This window comes from Anopheles marshallii, chromosome 2 (assembly GCF_943734725.1).
Source record: "Anopheles marshallii chromosome 2, idAnoMarsDA_429_01, whole genome shotgun sequence".
In the NCBI taxonomy this organism is placed as follows: Eukaryota; Metazoa; Arthropoda; class Insecta; order Diptera; family Culicidae; genus Anopheles; species Anopheles marshallii.
The window spans coordinates 52,867,037-52,892,992 of record NC_071326.1 but is presented as its reverse complement, the minus strand read 5'-3'; the positions used below and the strand labels follow the sequence as shown (position 1 = coordinate 52,892,992).

The window sequence follows — 25,956 nt, the reverse complement described above, 5'->3', positions numbered from 1 at the left end:
GAAAATGACAACACTTGTGTGAGGGTGCGATTTTAATGCTCCATCTCCTTTTACTCCTTACTCGCTATGCGCATGTGTTCTATTAGAGGCAAAGAAAAAACATTGAAAAAGCCGAACAAATAGGCGAAGAAATGCACGCAAAAGGACACAAGGTTGTGTCTCTTTGACTTGGGATAGTATCTTGTTGAACGATCCCACGCCGGTCTATGACAAATAGGACAGACAGACGGACGAATGGGTAAATAGAGCCACGATCGGAAGGAAATGCTCGGAACTCACAATGAAACTCGAATGCTCGGTGACGTCATTGGAAAGCCTTTCCGATAATGCCCTTCACAGGACATCCAATAACCAGAGCAGGTAGATAAGACGACATTCTTAAGATCATGTTAAAAGATTCGCTTCCCAGTACTTAGACCGGCTAATCCGCTGGTGTTCTTCGAGTGGGTCTTATGGCACCTTGATGCGTAATTTCGAGAGCTGCTGCTGTCCATTGCCCAATGGGCTGGTTTTCAAGCTAGCGTAATGCCCTACCGACCCTTATTTCGTTTCTTCTGCTGTTAGATATTGATCTTTTAAGAATTTTTCTATTTGCAAACGTATGGTTGTGTGCAAAATAATGGAAAGTCCAACCGGAAATTGGACGACAATACGGTTCAGTAACAAAGCGTATCAGCAGCAACGTAGCTTTAACCGTAGATGTTACTTATTCTCCATTAAGACGAAGGTTCAATCAACATCTATTTCAATCCAAATAACAAGTTTGTTTGCCCAACCAGCAGGTTGTCCTTTTTCGAAACAGATATCCGATCGGAAAATTGTTTCCATTCTTTAAGTGCGATGCAACATGATTTGACAAATTGAGCATCCGAAAGAAAGACTGTCTTTACATTTAACTCTTAACCGGAGATGGAGTTTATTACTGGATTGTTATTGGAGTACTCATTAAAAGCAGCAAATATGTGTCTCCTAAGTATGAACGATTTTTCCTTCTATCAAATTCTCCCACGATCTTAATCGGTACCCTATGCTGACGTCGAAACGAGCACCCGTGTGAAACCCCTAGTTTTTTTTTTGTGCCTGTGTAAGGACAATGTAAAAGGTGCATAATTTTTCACCGAATTAACAAACGAACATTTCCCATTAATTTTATGACATCAAGCACTCTTTGTCCTGCAGATACGTGTTTGCGTGTGTGCGTGGTTTTACAAAACGGGTACACGATCATCAGCGCCCCAGTACCTGGATAGAATTATAAGTCATCATCGGACCCTAGTCCCCGTCAGGAGTGGCCAATATTAGCCCCGAATGACTTACGAGCAATGAAGCGAGATCGCTCGGTCGCATACACAAACACACACACAACGCGGCACACCTGTTTTCCGACGCTAACGGCAGGATCGCTTTGCCTCACTCCCTCAAAACACGCAGTTTAATCTATGATCGTTAAGGGTGTGGATGGGCAACCTAGTGGTGGCAAGGATCGAGCAGTACAGGATGGTCACTCAAGCGTTAAATGAATATATATATGGGTGCAGACCACAGTAATATACCCCCGGCTGTCGAGAGGCACTGGGGCACCTTTTATTTTCGCCGTGTTTGTGCGCTAGCGAATGCCGCCGAATCGAACGTCGGCGAGCTGCGGGCGTTTATTATTGTTTGACTGCATTGCATTTTCACCCTCTGTCTCCATTTGTGCCGATTGTGAGAATAAACTTGACATTGCTGCTCGTAGGGATGGATTTTTTGTGTGTGTTGGTTTTCGCCGTTGTAAAAGCTTAATTCCGTTCCCAAATCTAACGCGTTACGGCAGTTCACGACTTGATGACTCTCAACGGAACTGTTCAACCTGTGCCGAACATCCGACAGAGAAGAGGGATTTAATTTTACATAAAACATTGCACAATCTCAAGCCTGCTTCGGCACGGACACGTTAAGCACAACGCAAATTGTTTCAACGCACGCCGAAAACTGCCGTGTTGGTGATTTAGTATAAGTGTGCGTGCTGTGTTTTTCGTTTCTCATTTTCGGTGATCTTCGTTTCGTTTGACATTGATGCAGCTAAGCGACCACGGCTCAGTGCTTGCTAGACTTTTCCCACGGTTTATTTTTAATTTGAATGCTAAAATGTGTTGCATTTATCTTGTTCTCCGTTTCCCCATCAAGCTATGTGTTTACGTCGTCGACTCCACATCTACTCAGCCACCTGGATGGACGGTTCGAGCGGGCAAAGAAGTAATGTCCTGCGATACCCCTATTTATGTCGCGTCAACAGTTTTTATTCGGTGTGGACCCTTCATTTCTTAGCCGAGTGTCACACTAATAGTTATATCGCCCTGTCGTCTGTTTGATGAATTCATGTTTTCTGTGGACTACCCTACTGTCCTCATAAGCTGTTGGAGGGAGTTTAGATAATGAGTCGCCCAAGTGTGATGATGGTGGAGGAACACCTGAACAAGAGTTTCATTTTTCTTTCCCAAAGTGGAGTGACAATATAGAAATGAACCAAAAGTTTAAAGTTCGTTGGCAGTTTGGTTTCATCAGTGAATTTGATTGGGTACGTAAGTTATTCGGATACACAACACCATCACAAGACATGCATCATGGGCAAGACAAAAACAGAGGTTCCTGTAAACTGAGTTGAACTGAGATAAGAATTTTTGCACAGAGGTAAATAAGCAGCTCTTGAAAAGCACGAGTTTTAATGTGATCGCATTTCGCGGACAACTCATTTGCCTTAACCCTTCGAAAAAGCGTGACATGGACAGTTTTGGTTTTGTTGGTTTCCAAGTTCTCTCTTTGTCTAGCTTGTTGATTCTATCCCTGTTTCCTCCTAGAGCTACCACCACCATTGAGGGTCAATTTCCGGTGTTGTTGACGCCCATGCCCGACCATTTGAGACAGGAAACAATAAAGACAGGAGATGGTAATCCAACACCGCTGCCACCGCCTTTCCCTGTCCAAAATTTGTGCTGCCAGCCAGCACATAGTGGCGTTATTTCGTTGCCCGCTGATGTCCCCTGCTTATATCTTTAGCTCCTTCTCTTCTTGGGTGAAGGGCAATCAAAATCTGAGCGCGTCTGTGTTCGATTGGCGGAGACAAAAATCCAATCACTTTTCACTTTTCCTATCTTAGGGAAGCGTTGTTCTCTCCCATCTCTCTCGCGCTCTTCTTATTTTCTTTTTCTGGTGCCCCGTACTTCCTTTGGCCATGGTTTTCTCCCAGAGCAGAGCTCACACACAACCGGATTGAGATGTGACCAATTAAATCAGTGCTTCCGGTGCAAAAATCGTTCCCTACTTAGAGCTCGTACGCCGAACAGTTGAGTGTGACAAAGCAGGTCATCATAATCGTAACCGAACGGAAGTGATAGTAGAGAAGGGTTGCATAAACACAGAAGGAACAGAGACACCAACAAGATCAGGCATATACGCACCCCTTTCGGGATGGCAAAAGGTGGTATCCGATTGCATGCAAGAAATCAGACAACGCAACCGTTGCGATTTGCTGGTTCAAGCTGTATGATGTACGAGGATTGAGCATTCCTGCTATGTTGTTCTGTTACCGAGGATGTACGCCTCACTTGTAGTGCCGCATCCTGGACCCGCACAGATAAATCTAATCGTTTCGTTAACGAAAGGCGTACGCATAATTCTATTATCGTCCAAAACTAAATGTTTCTGAGATACACTAGTTACATGGTGGAAAAATCACCAACAAGATCACTTAATTCAAACTAATCATGAAATTAAATATCGGCTGCTGTATATTGTTAGCAACAATTGAAAAAAAAATAATTTAACTTTTATTTCTTTACCGATATGCGCGAGTCAAGTGCAGATCGTATGTAAAATATCAGTAATTTTTACTATTTCCAAACTATCATCATGTTCAGAATGTTTAAAATATCTCCCACAAATCCGTAATAATCGTCACTTATCGCGTGTTATTGATGCGTGTTCTTGTACACACAGTTTCGGTTCCTCGCACAGACATCGCATGCCCTGCGATGGGACAGACCTTTTTTCTGGCCCTTTTTTATAAACATTTCACCATAAAATCGTACGCACTTCCGGTCTTCTCGCTTTCTCAGATTGGATCACACTCTGACCTGAAGGTGTTCCTTTTCGTAGCGGGTTCGGGTCGTCTTTACCTTTTCCTACCGAGCGGAAATGAAACCAGATACCTAAGACCGGATGGTGCATCATAGATTTTCGATCTCGCTTTGTCTTGTTACCGTTTGTTCTAGTGTTTCCTTCCCGCTACCGGCGTGCACATGCGAGCAGCAGTTGTTGTCCTGTTGTGTGTCTCGCTTGTTAATGTTCGATGGTATAGAACCGTATCATTGCGCTCATTTGAACACTTGCGCTAAAGTGGTTGACGGTACCATCCGTAGAACTTTGTCACACTCGACGTCATACTCGCAGTGGTTTGGATGGATTCTTCGATTCAACTCTGGAAATGCTGAACCTAGCAGCTATTGTTCGTTTGTACTACACGAAAAAAAAAAATGAAATGATCGGCACTTCCGCCAGCTGGCTAGTTCGATGCTCGCACATGAAGACACGTGCGCTAACAGGGTCCACCAACTTAAGCTTTGAGGCGCACGTGTTCATCTGCGTTTATAAATCTAAAGCCTCAGATCCACAACCACTTGCGAGTATGTAAGCCACTTGGGTTCACGATGATTTCAATGAGCTTCAATGAAAGTGATATGTTCTTCAGCAGGATGATGGGGCCTGCCATGTGGTTGAAAAATTAAATGATCAAACCTTACGTTACGCATAAAATTTCATCTGATGCGTGGTCAATTTGTATCGAAAAGTTAAAACATTAGCTTAAACTCGTTGACCGCTTTAGTGAACCATATATTCCCTTTACCAACCGCTTTAGTTATGCATGCGGGGATTGCCATTTTCGGTGCGGTGGGAAAAAAAGCAGCTCGGTGCTTAAAAAGCAGTATTTTTAATAAATGTGATCATTCTGCACACTCTCGCACACGCTATCCGATCGCATCCGGTGGCGGCCTAAGAGGCCACGGCGACGTCCGCCCTGACAAACGGTACCCACTCTCGTAAACGGTACCACACGAGCGCTCGGTCCGAGCGAAGGAAACACGCCACCGAAACGGTATCCTTCTACCTCCACCGACCACAGCACACCGCACTCGATTCATTTATCCATTTCATTCATGGAGCAGTCTTATGCCCCAAGCGCGCAAGAATCTGGTGATAGTGATTTAGTTTCATTTCCTTTCCCATGGATTGCCGAAGGGGTGCCACTTTTTCCTAACCAACCGACCGCCGTGACACACTATCAGCAAGTTTTTTCTTTTTGCTTTCTTCTTCTTTCCACAGAAACGGTCGACAGGAAGAGGTAATAGGAATAAGAAACAAAATTTATAAAAAAAACTAGTTTCAGATGCAGATGATCAAGCAGATCCGGATGAAAAAAAGCATTGGAGTGTGATCGGAGCTTACCAAGAGATACGACGATTTGCAAAAATAAAATAAAATGGAATATCGTACGATCTGATTTCGGAATCGGTCACTTTTTGTAAGCGTCCCATGGGTTGGCGCTTGTTCAGCTTATTGGGAAAGCGTTCGGAATTGAAAGCGTGCATATGATTGCGCCAGCCATAACAGGTAGCGCATTTCCTTTTCGCACGAAAGTCACAGCAGATTAATGTGGCAGGGTGTCAATGCTGCTGCGCGGCTGGTGCAATAGTGGTGGTAAGAATAGTAATACGGTGTAGTTGCATCAGCTTCCTTTTGCCCTCGCAAGCTTGGGATCAGAAACAAAAAAAAACAAAAAGGCATCGCGATGGGCTGGCCACACGAACGGGAATATGCACAAGTAATGCGAACGTAGGGCGGATAAAACCTCGGCTGGATGCATTGAGCCACTTCCTTCGATCATTTGTTAATCGCCAGTGTAGGAAACAACTGATGCACTTTGCTGTACTTACACCTTCATGCATCGCGGAAACCTCCATCAGAAAGCGACATAAATCCTACAGCTCTGGATTGTTGTTATCGAATCGTTTAATCACTTAATAAACGACTAATTAAAGCCTTGGCGATATCAGGTGCACAAATCGCAGCTTCGAATATTCTTTTCAGTGTGAGAGGATGAAAGGACGTTGTACGCTGTTTATGCAGCTGTAGAAGAGCTTTGGTGAGATGAGGTATTATTTCCAGACCCATAGCACTTGTTTGCTGTAGTATATTTTCTCTATATAAATCGGTAATATTATCAGCAATCATACACTAAGAGTAAATGTAGGTACCCGATAGTAAAACATTAATTGTACTCAAACGCGAAAAAACATATTTAGACGATGTTTCAAAAATTCTAAATTTCCGCAAAATATACAATACAAACAGAATCTAAATTCGTACATTAACATCCATGCTCCAATGATGGTACCATTTTACGGTATCACTTATAAAACTCGCCTTAGACCGGTTTACACCGGATGTAGCCACGGTGTTCGACATGATGTGTGGTTAAATATCCGGAAAATGGCTCAGAAGAACGCAACCATGTAAACGAAGTAGGGGCTTGGCTTTGGGTGAGAAAGCGCACTAACGCGACTGGATCATAGCAAACGCGTTCTTAACGTCTAACACTCAAGCAGTGTGAAATAAAACTATATTACATTTTTCAATAAAACACCGTCACGTAAACGATTTGAAAAGCCAAATTCAATGCTATTTACGGATAGACTTTTCGGGTTTTGTTGCGATCGTTGTTGTTTCCCAAAATGATTATAATTTTTCGTTCGCTGTTAAGTTATAAGCGGTTTTGTTTGCTTTCTTTCGCCTTTCTTTTGTCTTCCATCGATTACAACCGTGGCCAGAGTGAACACGACCTACGATCGTCTTGTTATTCTTTAGCTTCTTCGAGATTGTACTTCCATTCGCTTCGCGTCCCCTGCTTCCTTCCATTCTACATCTTAGGCCACGATCGTTGGCCACTAACTTTATGCGGCGTTTAATTTCTAACATCCGCTCGGTTGCTTGGTTTTTTTTTTCCTTTCTTTGGCCGTTCGTTCGCACGGGAGGACACCACCAAGGGGAACCAAAGAGAGGAAGGACAGAAACCGAACTCTTCGAAAGATACCGCGTAGATGCGAGGAAGAGCAAACAGTTTAATTGAATATTCATTACAGATAAAGCTTCGCGACGGCGAAAGCGCGCGCGAGCTAATAGTTTAGTGCAATTGTTCGCCTAGCTTCACATTAAAGAGACGGTACGGTAATGTGTCGAAAGACGACAAATCCAGATTTGCTGGTAAAAATCAATGAAGACGTTTCGATATTTTAGTTACGTCTTAGTTATCTGGCCTAGGAACATACAAAGTCGAAGGATGGCATTGAGCAAATGCGTCGTATGTTTTAATATGACTCGCCTCATAGAGATGACCCAATAATAACTACTTTAAAATTTAAAAAATCCAACAATCACGATCATTAGTCTGGCTTCGTTGTGTAGGTATTAATCTTATAAACGCATGAGCAATTATTTCAAGACTGAGAACAAATCTTTAACCATTACGATTTGTATTATTATGATTGAACAATGGGTTATCATTCCCTTGCAAATTTAAAGCATAAAAGGGAGCGTCTTTTAGACATGTAGCAATGTTTTCAATGTTTAAAGCAATATGTTTTCGGTTTCGGCTAAAAACCATTAAAAATTGATTTAACGGTTAATTTTTAACTCCAACATGCCTTAATTGCACATATATTCGACAATGTTGAGGTGACAAAGATACTGAGTTTACGGCAAATAAGGGCATCAAGTAGTAATCCACTTTTCGTTCAGCGAATAATTCAATGTGTTTTTGATTCCCATAATTCATCCTTCTCCTGAATGAAGTCGCACTTTAATTATCGTGCTCTACTGGGAAGAAGGATGCTGCACGCTAGCTCGACTTTATCACGTTGGACGGCGGTCTCCGATCGATTCAATGCTTTCTCTCTTCCTGGACTATTCGTACGGTCAATGTGCCAGCGGACGGGCCTAAGCCATCTGACTTCCACTCTCCGGAAGTACGAACCGTTATGCACGCACGCCGTCTAAACCCCTGGCGGTATAGACGAATGGCGAGTAAGAAGAGGGAAAAGACAGTCAAGTCAATTGATTGAGTCGCGCATCTTTGATGCATCGGTCGAGTCGCTTGCTTACTTCCCGTGCGCTCAACTACCAAGCGACCGTGTGGATGGCGCTTGGGAACTGTTTAAACATGCACAGACACATTTATATTCAAATTGATATTGCAGTAGCAAACCAAGTTTACGCAGGCGTTTTTATGTATATGTTTTTAAGAATCCTTACGAACACATGTTTAAAGCAAAGTTCAACACATGCTAAAGATACAAAAAAAATGTATATTAATATGTACAAGGATGTTATATACATAATATTAAATAAACAACCTTTTGTGTGCATCATGTAGCTATTCTACTATTTTTGGCACTGCGTATATAATTATCATCAATTGCTAAGGTATTCTTAGTTAACTTTTCAACTTTTTGTATTTATCTACCAGGAAAGAAATTTTGTACCGTCCAGCAGTAACGATAATTTATCATGATTTTTGATTGATAGGTTATGAAAACGTTCGAATCTCTTCCGGCCCTCTATCAAATCTGGAAAATGTTGACTGAATGTGGTAGATAACCTGAACACGGCGAGACTAACACTAATTGAAACCATTTATGTAAACTGGTAAAGTAGGTTTTTGTCACACGGTAAAGGATTTGTATAGCTGCGCGGTAACGATAACTGGTCACTACACTGCAATTATGTTAATACACGGAGATGGAAGCAGCAATGACACTCGCCAACTCTTCCTACTCAGGAAACCAGAGCCCCAAGTTCACTTATAAGCGTTACATCTTATACTCTGCTGTTAAAAGAAGTAAGTTGTACCTTCATGCCCTAGAATTTAACGCCACGGGCCAGTGAGCGGAGTTCAATTAGAAGGAGAATATAAGAATTGTGGAGCCGGTATATTTGCTCTCGATCATAATTTCAAACAACAAAATTCATAAAAATAACAGAATATGAAATTATTGGACTCATATATTGGACATATTTGACCGATCAATAGTGTATTATTTTCTGAACATTGGACTAGCTGCAATAAAAATGTAAATTTTTCCTGTTAGTGTCACATCCATCAAACTGGCCGGACAACAGTGCAGCTGCTTTGCTCAAGAAGTGTAGCACCGGAAGTGCTGCTCGAATCATCAACGCGAACGCAAGGCTTTAACTGAAGGTCTCATTTTTACATTATAATTATCATAATGATTAAGTTCGATTTTGCATGGGAATAATATTTTCTGATGTTTGCCACAAACCCGTACCAAATGTCGCGAGACGCTCAGCTCTAGACGGCGTTGTGTCTCACAGCAGGGCATTATTGCGATCAGAGCACTAAACCGCAGAAAACTGCTGCGTCAAAGTAAAATTACTAATGTTACAAAAAAAAGTATATCGTTTTTTTACCACCCAAATGACGGCTAGAAAAGAGCGATCGACCAATCAGCGAGGTATGCTGGCCGATGAGTTCGAATTTCAATCTTAATCCAAGCACACATTTTCCACCATCTGAACCAATCAGAGCTAGCTCTTTGCGCATGATTTTAGAGTGGGAGAAAGCTTCAACCAACTTTGGTGCCACGGGATTGTCTATTTGGCAAAAGGCGGGATATGTACATTCTCTTTTACGATGCGCAGTATGCGCAGGCAACGCAGACGTAAAGTGGTTCGAAGCTCTTGCTTATCTGTTCGGCATAAGCGAACAGCAAGACACCTTGATTGGAGTGACTGGAAATGTAGGGGTGGGAAAAACAGGCGAAATAATAACTACCATAAATCATAATCCCACATCACACCAAGGGATCTTTCGTTGTCCAAAAGAATAGTGAACAAGTTGAGCTGAATGAATTGAGCAACATAGTTGGCCATTTTCAAAAATTAAAATCCGTCAATTCCATTCGATGTATTGGGACGAAGCGATAGTCAGCTAACTCTTAAGAGCTGGTTCGCTTCTGTCAGACGATTATGTCAGAGACTGCGTCTCGTGTCTTTCGAGCGCAAAATTCATGAAGCTACACCGGTACAACCTTAACCCGCATTCCACGCCCCGGAGAGTTTGCACTAGATTATTAGGCCTTTTTCGGTCTACAGTGGTCCGTCTCTGCCTGAAACGACGCATCGCGGTCTCTGTGGTAGTCCGACTAACGCTATGATGCCACGCAAGAAGGCTCTCGAGAGGGAAACTTTTTAATCATCTTGACATCGGGTGAGCACGAAAGGAAAAGTTCATCCTTCCACGCAACTCTAAGCAGCTCATAAACTCGGCGAGAAAAAGAAAAGTGAGCCCATTCTGAAGAGATTGCTTCCTCAGTAACTCAACCGAGCGGTCAAGCATCATTCTCTTGCGCTGACGCACTTCATAACCTACGAAATTTATTATCATAATTTATGATATTAATTCTTCAGGGGCACTGGGTTGAGAGATGACGAAGCGCACCAGTCAAGGTTGAGATCGAAAGTTTAATTGTAACAGAAGAGGCTCTCGCTTTCCGATTGCGATGTGTGCTGATGGTGTGGATCGTACAATCTTAGCCATCCTTTGGGCTAAAAGCATTATTCCACTGGCTGATCGGAGGATAGGACATAATCGAGATTCGTTTTAGACCACGTGTATCAAAGGCAGTAGTTCTGGGTGTTCGTACGCGTAGCCTACGTTAAAAAAACGCTACGTGCGATTGTGACCTAATCCACGCACACATACATAGTTATTCTCACGGAGTAGTGGGCGGTGTGCGTGCTTTGTTTGTCGTTTCACGCGAAAGCCCATCAACGGACTTTGTTCTGTGCAAACGGATTGCATGTGTGTGCAGCATGGATTTCCTTTCACAAGTTACAAGTGTGCGTGGCGCTGCCTTCGTTCTCTTTCAATTTCAACACTGTTGCACTTCAGTGCATCCGTACGAGTATGCCGCCATAGGACGAATGTATTGTTTTTGTAGTTATCTGAATTTAAACTCACATCACCGAGAAACGGATTGATTCACGCAAAATGGCACCATCGCTGCAAGAAATTTTCGGCTTGTATGTGTGTTTGATAGTGGGTACGAAGTGTCTGTAGGTCGTTGGGTTTGTTTCTGTTTGGAACAGCATTAGCCTACATGTGCCACGGACCGGCAAGAAAGTGTGAGTCGCATGTGCGATGGATGCCAGAAACAAAAGAGTAGTACGGTGAACCAAAATGCACCGAAGGGTAACGATGACGATGACGCTGGTCGTTATTTTGTCCACCATCGCGTTTGGGCTCGCAACGTTTTCTGACCGTTGATGCCGTCCACCTTCACCCTTTGGTTACAGACCGTGTGTATGTGTTTGTGTATGTGGCTCGCGTTATTCCTACATAGTGATGCATAGAGGACGCGTTCACTGACTGTAATGCAGGCACTCGGAAACCTCTACTGATCTGCCCCTCTGGGTGGTGACAATGACTAAAATGAAGAAACTCTGGTTGTATTCTAGCGAAACTGGAAACGTTTCGAACCTTTCTTGCTTAATTTCTGATCAACAAATAATAATAGGACCCTTACTTCCATCTTCCATCTGCAAGATCCTGTTGAAGGACAATGGGAGATGCGAAGATTTAGCAGCAGGGGAATTCAAATAACAGATAGGATCCCTCTCTTATTTGCTGAAGCATAATACCAATTTTTTGGTCAGCAAGGATCGGTTGTAAAAAAGAAGAGATCATATTTTTATTATGAGCAAACCTTTTCGTCTGCGAAAAAGGCGGAGCATAATTGAGTTATGATTGTACCTTTTGATGTCGCTTTTCATTTAATCGGTTTACATCACAAACATAGCTTTGTTATTGTAAGTGCACTCAAACCCGGAATAGAACCAGAAGTAGATCAAAGGGACTTGTCGGAACTAGACCATTTATGTGTAATCGATTGAAGCACATTGGAAAATGCCGCATATGATTATTTCTCAATTATCTCTATTAGGCAAGCCGGTCTACGCCATTTTTAATGCAAAAACTAGAAATTCGATTGATGATGACGTAATCGTGTGTAATGGGAACTTATTACTTCTACTTATCTGGCGCACCGGTCTCTGGCGCGTCTAAGTCACTGTACGACAGTAAGTTTGTGAAATGGGAACCAGTAAAGAGAATACCGCCACAGATCGAGGTTAATTAAATCTTTAGCCATTAGTTTCAATAGACAAAATTAAACCAAACTAGGACGCAAACAACTATAGATAAAGCTTGATTATTAAAGACTGGTGGTTGAAACTTTGATGCGTACTGGAAAGCATTTGAAGTAACTTTTATTACATTGACTTGCATCAAAGAAAATACGCTAGAAACATGTACGTGAATCATCTTGTGTATTCTGCTTGTGTATCAACATCTATATGCGATGATTGTAGCTGTTATGTTTTGTCTTTTCATTCATGCATTCAATTCAATCAACGGCAAAACGGCCACGCGTTTCCACTCATTCATTTATTCCCGTTCATTCATTCGCTTCATTCGTTGGATCTTTCGAGTGACGCAGATCAGGGCCGGCGGTTCCATATGCGTTGTTGTTGAAGTTTGAATGGGGCAACTTGTGAGCCCATCAGCAAAGAGCAAAGAGTAAGCGTAGGAGTAGAGGTAGTGTACATGTGAAACGAACTATGTAATCAGCGATCACCAACAGCCTCCATTACCATTGGCACTCATCATCTCGTGCGGTGAGAGAAAGACCCTCCCACAGCACTATTCCTACACAGGCAGAATATTGCTAGAGACAAAACACTTATTGGAAGGTGCTGTCGCACATCGAAGAGCGGCCGAATTTGTCTGTACGTTTGAAATCCTGCAAAACGAATAATTTCAAATTGTAATTGAGACACGTTCGACTATTTTGGTAATCGTTTGACCTGGCCCAGTGAGTAGCAAACGATGGAAAGCATGTAGTATCTCTAGATAGATGATGGTACTCGAAGGATGATGTTTCGATATTCGCTAACACAGTGCTGTGCCACGATGATGGCGTTAAAATCCCACCAGCACACTAAATCAAAGCATGGTGTATGTGTGCGTCACGGCGCTGCTCGTATTGGTAGACCTTCCCAAACAGCCAACCCAACGACAATTTATTCTATCTCTCTTATTGTGTACTGTCAGCTTTACCGTAGTGTCCACCAACACCGAAATATATGCACTTGTAATGGCACTGAGGCACCACCAACAAACGCAACGCATGTGGTCTTTGTTTAGCTGCCAGCTCGAGCGTGACTGTTCACTGTGAGGTAGGGGCGACAAAAAAAAACAAATAAGCGTGGACACAATCTAAAAGAATATAACCGACCGCTATCCAAATGGATGCCCGCATCAAAATATAATATTCCAAGCCCTTACCACGCTTTTGCCCTCGCTTCAGGGAAAACATTAAAAGCACGGCAGACACAACGAATGAATGTGTAATAAGTGCAAACGACCGTTTTGAGTGATTTCAACCAGGGAACACTGTTTGTGGCACAGCAAATGGTTTCATCGACAGCCAAATTTGCTGATTAGTTGAATGAACTTTTAAATACCGTAACCAATTGCAAACATTCGTGTTCTTGTATGACCCATGTATGTTACAAAATTATTTGTTGTATTAGCCCAAATATAACTCACGCTTTCAAACCGGAATTTCGTCAAGTTAATGGTTTTGAAGTTGACTCTTGTCATTTGTTCCAAAATCCAATTCAATTTTACCCCGCATGGTTCACCTAAAAGTACTTTATATATGAACTGTTACTGGATTTTTGTATCACAAGTTACCGATGGCTACGATCGCGATCTAGCACTACTACTTTGCTTTAATCTTGCTTCCCCAAGAGGACGGGACGGAACGGGATGAATGATCAATCGATCAGTCGATCCATGCCGATATTGGTTTAGATAGCTTATTAGAGGGCTCGCGTGCATGTTCGAGTTCGCCAGCATGATCATAATATTTTCCCCAGTAATCAAACGAAATGGAAAACACTCATTCCTCCGGTGTGCGGCGATCCTCCACAACGTTTGGCGGTATGCTTTTGAAAGGGATTGTCGCTAGGGATACGTATATGTTTTATTACCTTCAATACACAGTCGATCAAAATTATAGACTCGGGATTTTTAACTTCTGCGCTGCCCCTCTCGTTTACCATCCCCAGTGACCAAACGGGTGGAAATAAAATCAGGGGAACAAACCTTTTTTCGTTATTTCTTATTTTGCCCTCCCACCTTCACCACCACACCCTGCTACGCATGATTACTCATTATTCTCCGGTTCCCTTGCCGGGTCATGCAGTGTTGGTTCCCTTGCGCAGCAGCTTCCGCACGAGGGTTGTGGGCATGAGGCGGCTTTTTAGAAGGTTTTGATGTAACTAATTATACGGTGCCGTTTTCTTCCTTTTTTCTGTGGGGTCACTTTCGTCTACCTCACTTTGTGTCTATATATTACTAATGCAGGTTTTGAAAAGCGTAGGCAAAGAAGTCCATTGTACACCCTCGGACTAGGATACGCACATGTATCCCTTTGCAAGAATTTGAAACCATTGATGCATTTCGCCACAGCAATTGTTAAGTGTTTTAGATGAGGAGTAAAAAAAATACACTTACCTCCATTGCCGCCACTGTTGGTGTTGGTGGTACTGCTGCTATTCGGTGTGGTCGTACCGGGAGTAGTACTGGAGGTAGATGCTGGAGTATTACTGCTGTTGTTGTTATTGCTGCTAGAGCTTCTTCCGAATTCTTGCTGCTGGCCACTTAACCGCTGAAGGGTACTGTTGTACTCATTGAGTTCGTTAACGCCAACACCGCCAGTCGCCTGGCCGCAGGACGCATCGTACACGCCGCTACCACCAATAGAATGGTCTAGTAGCGCCTTTTCGCAATCTAAAACCCAACGCAAGGGGAGAAGTCAAGCATGGATATGAGTAAAACTATAATACAGTTTATTATGCATAGGCGTACTCCCACCACCACGTTGATGTTCGTCCAGCCTTTATGCCTGTTGAAATTAGGGAATGGAAATATGTAGCACGTGGTAAGGTCAACCTGTAGAATGTACATCGAACAGCACCATCAAGATAACCCTTTTTACGAAGAAACTTTTTTTTTAAATAATACATTTAGCGATGTTATGGTGTGGGCCTATATTTGACAAGCAAATCACTCGTAGTAAACATAGCACAACAAAATTCACAGGATACCGCCGGACTTTTCTGATTGGATTTCCTCTTCTAGATTTTCCTCGTGCGAAATCGCTCGGCTGAGTACATCGATAAACGTGTTTTTATGAATGAGCGACACGGTTCTAAATTTGCCCGAAGAAGGACAACATATTCAGTTTATGCTCAGCCGGTCACAGTTGAATTGCTGACTGGAAAATTCAATTTATTAATGTGACTTCGAGTACAAATCGCACCAATAGAGCATTCAAGTAAATTTATCTGACCATATGCGTGGAAAAATAGCATTAAGCTGCTGTGTGGGATGCGTTGATTTGCTTTTGCAATCAAATTTTACGTTTATTTCGAGTTGAACATGTAGATACGAGTAGGTCTGACCCACACAAACTCATCCTAAACTAAACCGGAATTTGAGAATTGGGCAAATTTAGGAAACGATAGTAATTTCCTCAATATTTTACAGCTTTTCAACCTAGTCTAGAATCTTGGTTATTCTATAATGTTCTATGGCGAGGATTAAGAAGCTGCTTACTGTTAGGTTTGCAGATGCTCGAACATCGATTTAAAGTAAATCAGTGTATATGCTGCAATATTTTTATTGCAAAAAATCAATATGTAGGCCCCTTCGAGACGATAATAGACGCACATTACACGGTTATAACGAACCGATATAAATCGAAAATAAATCCAAAGTCTAATCAATCTCTCAACAAAACTTTAGCAAAACATCAATGCCGTTGAAACAAATGTGGAAGAATAGTTAGAACATGTGAAATTGCATGTTCAATTCACAATTGAATTGAGTTAGAAATCAAAATAAACTTATTACAACAAGGCAAATCAAAATAATTGAAAAGGCAAAAAATCGTACGGACCCTTTTACTCGCGTTTCATCCAGTCAAACGCAACAATTGATCGAGATGTGCCCTCGTTAGAATTAACCAATTTCAATTAAATGGGCTTACCGCCCAATACTAAAGATCGTAGACGTTAATCCAATTAACCCCAAGCATAACCGATTAATGGCAACAGAGTCAATTATCCAATCTCAATCACGGTCGACCGAAGGCATTGCTTGTCTGCGGAACGAGTAAGAAATCCATTTGCTTGAATCTGTTCTTTGATGCAGAGGGTGTACCACTGATGAAGATGAAATTGTCTTGTTATGGATGCTTGTCTGTTGACATTATGATCGTTGGGAACCTTTGTTGACCTCTTACGAACACCCTCCACTTGGGCAGTACATAATTCTGGATCGGACATGAGAAGAGGATTAATTTACATTGCGTTAAGTCGCTAGCACTATTAATTTAATCACTCTGCACCCTACTGCAGCTGTGATATTTTTTGAACGTACTATTATATCCTTCGCAGTTCAAAATTTAGATGTAAATGTTAAGCAAACTGCGCAAGCAATGAATTGAATGATGCACCAAACAATGGTGCCGGAGTTTTATAAAAAAAAAACCATAGGTTTTGATGTTCATCGTTACTAGCATCGCAGAGATATCGCTTTACGATGATCATCGTGGATGCCATCGATGCACAACCGTTGAATTAGTTATGTGCAGCGATGTAAACACCCTTGAAGTATGCAAAAAGTACAGTGAGCTGATGAGAAGATAGAATTGCAGTGTGCGACCACCATTGCCTTGGTGCATTGATTCAAATCACATTACCTGCTTTATTCCTAAATTCATCTATCAGTGATGGTACCAGCATCAGTTTAGGTCGTATACGTACGTCGTATACAGTGTTGACGTAGTGTCGGACAGTATTAGTCTAAGTCCGCTATTTGAATGTGGTGTAAGCGGAACATTGCACAACAATTGTGTTAAAATTAAGCGTCAGCATTCGCAGCATTTATTACTTAATCCGTTTGCTCAGCTTCAGAAAAACGCTAGAGGAGTGGTATTATAAACTAATCTTCATACATTCAAAACCGAACACCACTATAAGTACACCATTAGAGCAGTTTAAAAGCAGTCTATTTCGTCTCCATTGATGCTTACCTTTTTGTAGTATTTCCAAATGTTCCCACAGAATATCGCCAGTGAATGGTGGAGCAATCGCCAGAAATCCTTCGCGACCGAGACCGACAATGTCGCGGCCACTCATCTTTTGGAACGGTTCCTTGTTGACCCCTTCCAGGGAGAATTCTTTGATCGACCAATTCAACCAAATTAACACATGTTCCGCTGTCCATTGCCGAGGATCTATCAAGGATGCAAAAAATAGAACATAAGGTTAACTGACGGTTTGTGGAAACAAAGAACAATTAAAAACAATAGCGTCGAGAAAGTGAATCAAAACCCGCAAGTAAACAATAGATAAATCACTAAATAGGAGAACCACACCAACCCGGTGCTGTACTGCAATAGAGCTCGTTTTAGCCAGTGAGATCTATAAGACCAAAATAGCCATCCGTTCTCACCCTTCTGGTGGATGGACAGTTGCGAAGGACAGAGAAGCCCACACAAAGGCTCATAAAATATTAATTGTTTGCTGATTTTTGTGTTTCCCGTTTACAGCGGTAACTGCATCAAGACACACGAAAGTGTAACAAGTTGGAATGCGGTCAGGTGAAGAAAACTTACACAGATGCTTATTTACCTTGGACAAAAATGATTTTTGACATTGACCTTTACATTTTTGCATAATCATGAAATTTTCGGTTGATTTTAAGAATGAATAGCTATTTGCCGGTTCAATTAATGACGGAAAAAATGAACATTAAAGGAAATCGCGAACCTTTCATTTAGAATAATCGTAAAAGATGTAACAACCAATTACTAAAACTTATTACTTCAATATGCATAGATCTCTGATAATGCGGCAAATGCCGTCATATTGGATGAAATGAAAATACATTGATTTCCGTAAAAAAATTAATCTAACATAATATTCTAGTATTGATTCACCAACTATTGATATTTCTGTGCTGCGTCTGAGTGAGCAGCTAAATTAAACATAAATACAATCAGTGCAGGGCGAAGCGGTTAATTTGTTAATTACAATCGTGTTACTTTTCATTAAAACTCTGAGTTTTGATTTTAAATATTGTTGCAAGGTAAACAGCATTTTAAGGAAAAATATTTTACTCAGCCTTTATTCAAATTAGACTGTTCATTCAAAACACATCGCAAAACTATTTGAACATAGGCTGTTTAGGAAGGTTGTAGCGCTAAATGAAAAGAAGAGTTCATTTGTATTGTTTTTCATTTTAAATCAATCTTTGAGGTAGGACTCCATCGATTTAGGTCGGCTTCATTCCAACATTTTGGCGAACGAAACAAAAATTGTTTAACAAACCCCAATCAACATACTAGTAGGTCTGACAAATAATTTGGCGTAGTGTGGTAAAACACAAGTGCCAATGTTTTCTTAACTGAGAAATTTAAATACGAACCTTTGGTGATTTTGAATGTCTGCACTTCCTTCTCCCAGGATGCGAAAGAAGCGTACAGAACTTCAGTTAGTTTCTTATTCGTACCAGGCGTCAATGGCGGCATCTGTGTCGGTACATCTGTAACAGAAGGAAGCAAAGAGAGAAACAAAATAAGTCAAAACGTAGTACATATCCGGTAGTGACGGCAGATTAGCGAGCTGCAAATCCTCAAGTGTGAAATAATTCACCCGTTGACTCCTATCGCATACAGCAAGTAAGCTAATCCAAATTCTACGACGATATCAAACATTGGTTAGACCACCCTCGAACTTCATTTTGGCTTCTGAAGAATGTTAAAATAGTTTCTGCATCAAATGCTTTCTACCACTTCCTTCACATACGGAAATACCCATGGCAAATGGGGGAACTCGTCAGCGTTTTCCATCGCTGCTGGCCAGTGACACAATTTGCAGATATTACAAGAACCGGCCTCACAGGAAGGGAACGGAACCAAACGGAACGGAAGTATTTAATTTCACAGAACACACACAATGTCTTTTAGACCCAGTGGTAAAAGAAGGGCCACAAAACCTCTAGACCGCAAGGCATTTTAGAGGGCTGAACATGTAAGACTTACGTAAAAATATCACTCAATTCCTCCACTGCTGGTCTCGTGGCAGCGTGAATTTGATCAATGAGTCTTAAAGATTCTCTTTCATGTATTTACTTCTGTTCTTTCCTTCGTGATGTTTTTACTCTGCGACGTATCGATTGTTCGCGTCAATGAAAACCAACGACGTTGAAGATGAGGAAGACGGTTAAATAGCCGGATCAGTAGAGCCAAGAGGTTCGTTGAATGAGGCAGTCGAGAGCTAACAATCGGTTGAGGATTAAATTCTGCCGATTGGATCGTAATCGCTCGGTTGGTTCTACTTCCCGATTGGGGATGGAAAATTGAAATTTTAACGGATTATCGTTCTGCTGCTGTTTTTTTTACCACTGGGTCTTGATGATGGGATGGAGGTCGGAACATGAACTTCCGTAAAAGACAAAACGTCCGATCATCGTCAAAGGCAGCTCGAGTCAAAAAGAAAACAGATCCAATCATTTCACCTCCATCTTACAGTCTCGGATGCTGCAGGATTGTAAGTACGGCTGGGTTAATACGATCGTGTGTCGCAGACAATTGGATTTTGTTTCTTCCTCCAGGCAATACGAAAATGAAAAGAAAACCCAAAATCCCGTTCAATCAGAACATGTTGGTGCTTATAGGATTGAAAATCCGGACTTCCGAACCGGCAGTCCGCTAATTCGTTTCGGTGGAAGTAAACTTCATTTGAATCCTAATCGTCAGTTGATGATCAATCCGATCTGCAACGATTCGACGTGTCAATGGATAAGAGCTCTTAATACATGTCTCTAAATTCATCGATTCTCTTAGTCTGCCGCAGGGTCTAAAAAGAGATTTCTGTTTCGAATTGTTTTCTTTGCATCAAGTTCAGGAAGTGGGAGGCTTCCTCGGTGGGTGGTTTGGATGATCAAGATTTTCCTTTCACCCAATTTTCTTTCTTTATCGTTTCTTTGCTCGTTTCCACGTTCACGTCCAAGCGACCTTCGTTACACGCGCGATATAAGACGCCGATCCAAACTCGAGCGAAAAATCAATAATCTCCTTCAGTTTTAGTGAACGAGAACGAACATCAAAATTATTACAAAGTTGTACGGAGCAGCTCCTACATTCGGGTATCATGTAGTACTTTTCTATTTTTACCTATTCGAGTATGAGTCCGCCCCAAGATTGGAAAAGATGGTCCTATAGCTTCAGAGACCACCTATCATGGTTTCGATTTATACCAACGATCGCCTCATAAGACGTTTGCCAAACCCAACAATCAACACGCTTGATCGTGATCAAAGCATGTAGCGACCGATTCCTCTCGTGCTGTTGGTTACTCTGTTGTCGATAATCAATTTTCGACTTCGACGGAACGACTATCATCCGGTGGAATGGTCGAACGTTTGGTCGCTTCTAATTTCATCATCCATCGTCAACGGTGGTACAACGCATAGTCACCGCCTATTCTGCCGACTGTTTCCCGACCATCGCAATGAGATTGAGTGGGTGGCAATGGGAGGGAAAATGGTAAAATGGAGATAAACTACACAAAAAATGGTAAAGAGAAACGGGTGTACCCTTGCATATGTCGACAACGCCAGCTGTTTTGGTTGTAATTAAATTTTCGGCGTAATTCTTTTTTGAGGTCGATTATTCCTTCTGCCCGTTACGTTTTCTGGGTCTATTTGTTTTTATTTCCATTGTGTCATATCGCAATGCTTCACCCATCCAGATTATCATCCAAAAACGTGTTACAGAGTCCAACCGGGATCGCGAACGAGGTAGCACCGGTTTATGATATATTTTCAAGTTTCAAAACTTTAAGCTTTGGAGCATTACTCGTTCTATTTGATTGTTCTTGGGAACACACGCAGTTGCTAAACCCAAGTGATGAAAGTAAGTTCTTTCTCGTCTATCGTTTGTTTAAATCATATGTACGATAATATATGATACATCTACATCTCTTTTCTAATAAATCGGTTGTGACTTTACAAAACTGCCAACTGCACTGTATGAAAGCATGGGTAAACCATATGCAACAAAGTTAGATTTATAATTTTGAAAATCAGCTTGTAGCTAAAAATACTTGCAAAGTTTTTTTTTATATTTTTTTATAATATTAATCACCATTTTACAATAGTAGTTTATGTTCATACATTTTAAGTAACATACATTTTCAGAATTGTAATATTTTCGGTGACAGTATGAAATGGCAAGTGGCACAGGTAAATGCTCTCAAAAACCAAGTTCACCAAACGGAACGAAACTCCAAAGACCTAACGTTGTTTACCAAATGTGGTTTACCCTCTGTATGACATGTAGTTCATCTGAAATTTTGAGTTTCTTTTTCAATGTAGCATCGTCAGTCTTTTAAACTATTATATTACATTTCCTCGATTTGAAATACTCGAAAAATACGATACGAAAACAATACGAAAGTACTTAATTTCTCACTACTTCACATATTAGTGGTGTGATAGCAATCAAGACTGTTGTTAATGAAATTAAATGATAATTATTGTTGAACGTTTGAAAACTTCTATGATCAATGTTCCAAAACTACAACAAAAAGGAACACAATGGAGTGGACGGCTTGAAGAACGTCAAATTCAAAATAGTTTCTCCTTCTATTCGTCTAACAAACAATGGAATTATATTTTGCTTCGTTACATGTTAGTAGGTATAGCTGAGGTGTATTTCTTGGCTGAACTGTACAGTACTCCACCGAGGTGGCTTAAAGAAAGGGTGACCAAGAAACATCGCCATGGTCAAAGCACCCAATAATGGGTTCAAGGTGCATCAGACGCCGTTACGGTTGCGCAGCGTACTGCAGCGATGTGCTTCGGTGCGTCGAATTGTTTCTGACAAAGTGCGCCATTTTTATGGGCTGGCGGTGCTTTCGCTTTCTTGATCTACTGCATAAGGTTGAAGATATTGTATTATTTAGTCATTGTGATCATACCGAACTGATCGAATAACTTGCAGTGTTTGCTACACGTATGCCGTATACAGAAATGTTATATGCAGGTGCGAAAAGTTTACAACATATTTGCTCCGATTAAGTTAAATCGATAGTATTGGTCTTTTACTTAAAACGCAGTGTAATGTATTTACCTCTTGGTTTCTGTAAACCTTTCATGAGCGGATGAGATTTTAGTCCCATACCGACCGATGCTAATTTGTTCAAACTGTAACTATTGAGGAAACTTTGCTGGTTATTGTTGAGAAAGTTGACATTATTGTTGTTGTGAATTCCTCCGATGCTACCAACACCGCCTATCATTCCACTAGCAACACTAGATAGTCCCGTGCCTAAGTTATGATGATTTGCTCCTCGTAAGGGGATCCTTCCGAGAGGACCACCCCGACCGATTCCGGGGTCGTTCCACTCCATCCACTCGTTAGTCATTTTGGCACGAGGATCGAAACCTTCGTATCCTCGTAACTCATTAATGTTTACTTTCGTAGCCACTTTTTCTGCGTTTGAAATTTGTGTATCTCTATTTTATCAACGCTTGCTATTCCGGTACACACTTTGAACCTAGCGCTTTTCAATACGCACAGGGTATGCACTTGTAATATGCAAGCAGTAACTTTATGATGGCTTTGAGAGACAAACAAAAACAAAGAGACTAAACAAGCCCAGACTGCATAACACATATATTGCACAAACACTCGCGACTAACCACACTCACTAATGTTATCAGTTTTTACACTTCATACACTTTTCATACATCACAACATGGATTGCTCACTGTTTTAGCACGACACATCAATATAAGTATGAGAATAATATTTTATATGCTTGTTTTTAATTACCCACACTTTTTACGTATTAAATAATGTTGCACTTGTACAATTCTAAAGGAAGTAACAAGAGATCATCATAAAGCGATTGTTGTTGATTTTACCCAATAATATACATGATTCGCGTATTGGGTTTCTTACAAATGATCAGGATGGATGGAATTCTTATATGACTCAACGAGGACCGGTGGTGTATTGGTAGCGGCAACGGTCTTCACACGACAGGAACGGTCCAAAATTTCATTCGGACCAATCCCTGCGTACGAGGGACTGACTATCCAGCTGTTGATTAACAAAGCCAAAGAAAGCCAAAAAAAGCATGTTGTTGAGGTTATTGTGCCTATGAAGAGAAAGAAGTAGAACTAAATTTAAAGAGCTTTCTAATAAATAAATACATTCATATGGCTCATATCAAAACATACCATTCAACTAATGTTTTTTGGTAGAAAACTCTTGTAAACATTCTATTCGATATTTGTAAATGTCATATTAAATAAACATAGAAATAAATTACGGCTTCGCTAGTGTTTTCTGCGTTAAAATTCATATTTTCCAGTTTGGGTTAGCACACTGAAGTCCTAAAATTAAAATAGCATTCAGCGAAACATGCAGGAATCGTTCGACGGCTACAAAAAATAAAACATATGAAAACCCATCTGGGATTTTTGGACTACCCACATGTCAAACATTGTTACATCTCATGGCACTGTGTTGGATATGACTCTTTGAAAATGTCCACTTAATTAACATAAATTATTAAATTAACATTTCATTTACTCCAATTGTCATCCAATTCTTTCCAATTGATGTGTCGAAGCGGAGGCCGCAGCAACAAATGCCATTCCGCTAACTGTGGATGCTTTCTAACAGCCATTAGATCGTTGGCCATTAGAGCGACTAGCAAAAACTGCATAACCAACCATCTCGAATACAACGGAAACGGTCACTCGGGGGAAAATGATCGAAAACAAGGGAAAACCGCATAAACAAACAAACGTCTAGAACATGAACATAAAGGAACATGGATATGAACTTCACTACGATTGCACGAAGAACATTGACTTCAATGCTCTGGAAAATGTTTATTTAACGCTGGAGTGAAGAATCAATGATTTGTGTGTCGCTATAAAATGCTGTGCGTAGTTGGAACCTTTGTAGTTTTATAAGTTATTCACTCAGATGATCCGAGTGATTATATCCATTCGGATTTTTTCTAAATCCTAATTGTTGATGTTGAAATATTATTTTGGAGAGTTTCTGCTCTGTCGCTAGTTAAATGGAGCTAGAACATTATTCAAAGATTATTGCTCTCTTTCCACGAATTCATTCGTAACATGATCTGGTTTTAAAGGAAATATTATAGTCACACTTTTTTGATAAAACACTCATGTAAAAATATCACGAGTAGGTCAAAGAGAACGTGAAATCGATCACACCATCGTGCAACAGAGAAAGGTGACAATAATTTTCGTTACAAATATAAAGTTGTCGACAGGTTTTCCTCATCGATGTGCTCTTGCCGATGAGAACTTCCCTGAAATAGCATAAGACTCAATCGAGCGAAACTTGATATGTTTCACCCCTCAGGACTTGTTGTCCCCTTAAAGTAGTTACGCTCAAATCACACACAAAATTGAGGATTATAAGTGTGCTGCGGTTGAACGGGAACTAAGTGGCTGTCGAGCGACCCTCGATCGGAAGTACCTGTCTTATGTTATTGATTATCCGACTAAATGCATTTCCCTTGTGACCTTTTGGTTCTATGTTACCGATACTGATTATTACAAGGATAATCCTCCCATGCCGACTTCATCAGATACTGATGTCAATTAACCAATTTCATTTATTTACTCGAGTATTACATACAAGAATCTATACTCAGAAAATTTGATGCACATAAGAATTTCCATATCAGGATATGTGCTTAGCGAATATTGAATAAGTATAAAATGTTGTATCTTCACACACGAATATATTCAGTGCGGTCATTACATTGGGAATTGGAAGAAGCCCATGGGTATGCCATAAAACGTTAACGAAAAAAAGGAATTATATGTTATGCTCTCCGCATACCACAGGGTGTGTCCAGTTTTTACGTGATGTTTACGATGTTTTTTTGTGATGTTTACGTCAGTTCATTCGATTGACATTGCCATAGAAAAATGGTCACCCAATATAGTCATTAGCATGTGTGAGATTAACATCCGGAAACCCCGGAAATGACTACTTCCTCATCATAGGAAGCAAAAAACAACACTTGCGAGAAGAGGAGGCTTCTAAAATTTGTAGAATGTCAATAGGAGGCACCGATGGCGTTGCCTGAGGGCGACAAAGCAACTCTGTACCAACTATCGCAATTAGGAACAACAGCTAAACAAATGGACAATCTAACTCTGATAGCTAATGAAAACTAGAAATCCCCTTTTAGAGATCAGCCGATTGAAACAAAGGTAAGCATATAAGTAAGGGAGCAATGTGAGAAAAGACAATGTTCATAGAAAAAAACATCTTGGCTTCTAAACTCAGAAACTATCTCCTTCATCGCATCCACTGCCTCAATCACTATGAAATGACAACGAAAACGACTTGAGTAACGATCAACTTCAGCTGCGAACGAATGACACTATTATGAAGTCGCGTTGTCATCATCATTTGAGGTGCTTTTTCAACTCACGCTTTCCGTGTGTTTTGTTCCTGCAGTCTGATATTTTAACTACTTTTTTGATGGAGATGGCGATATATAATTACATGTGAACAGATTCCATTGAAATTATACTTTGCACAGTTCCCTTGGAGTTAAACAATTCTTGTATATTTTGGTTTCAAAATCAAAAACAAAAAAACAAGATTTTGTACGTTGTTTGTTTCTGTTTTCTTTAGA

At 40.9% G+C, this 25,956-nt stretch overlaps 1 protein-coding gene across 1 annotated transcript in view; it reads right to left on the bottom strand.

The window, feature by feature from the left end:
- The window catches only part of LOC128710476 (ETS-like protein pointed), a 76,796-nt gene that overhangs the window by 11,475 nt on the left and 39,365 nt on the right, over nt 1–25,956 (bottom strand). The window contains exons 3-5 of the mRNA XM_053805531.1: nt 18,674–18,790; nt 17,277–17,480; nt 14,693–14,968 (exon numbers count right to left, since the gene is read on the bottom strand). Of these exons, the coding sequence (XP_053661506.1) occupies nt 14,693–14,968; nt 17,277–17,480; nt 18,674–18,790 (597 nt within the window). The remainder of the gene's footprint in view (nt 1–14,692; nt 14,969–17,276; nt 17,481–18,673; nt 18,791–25,956) is intronic.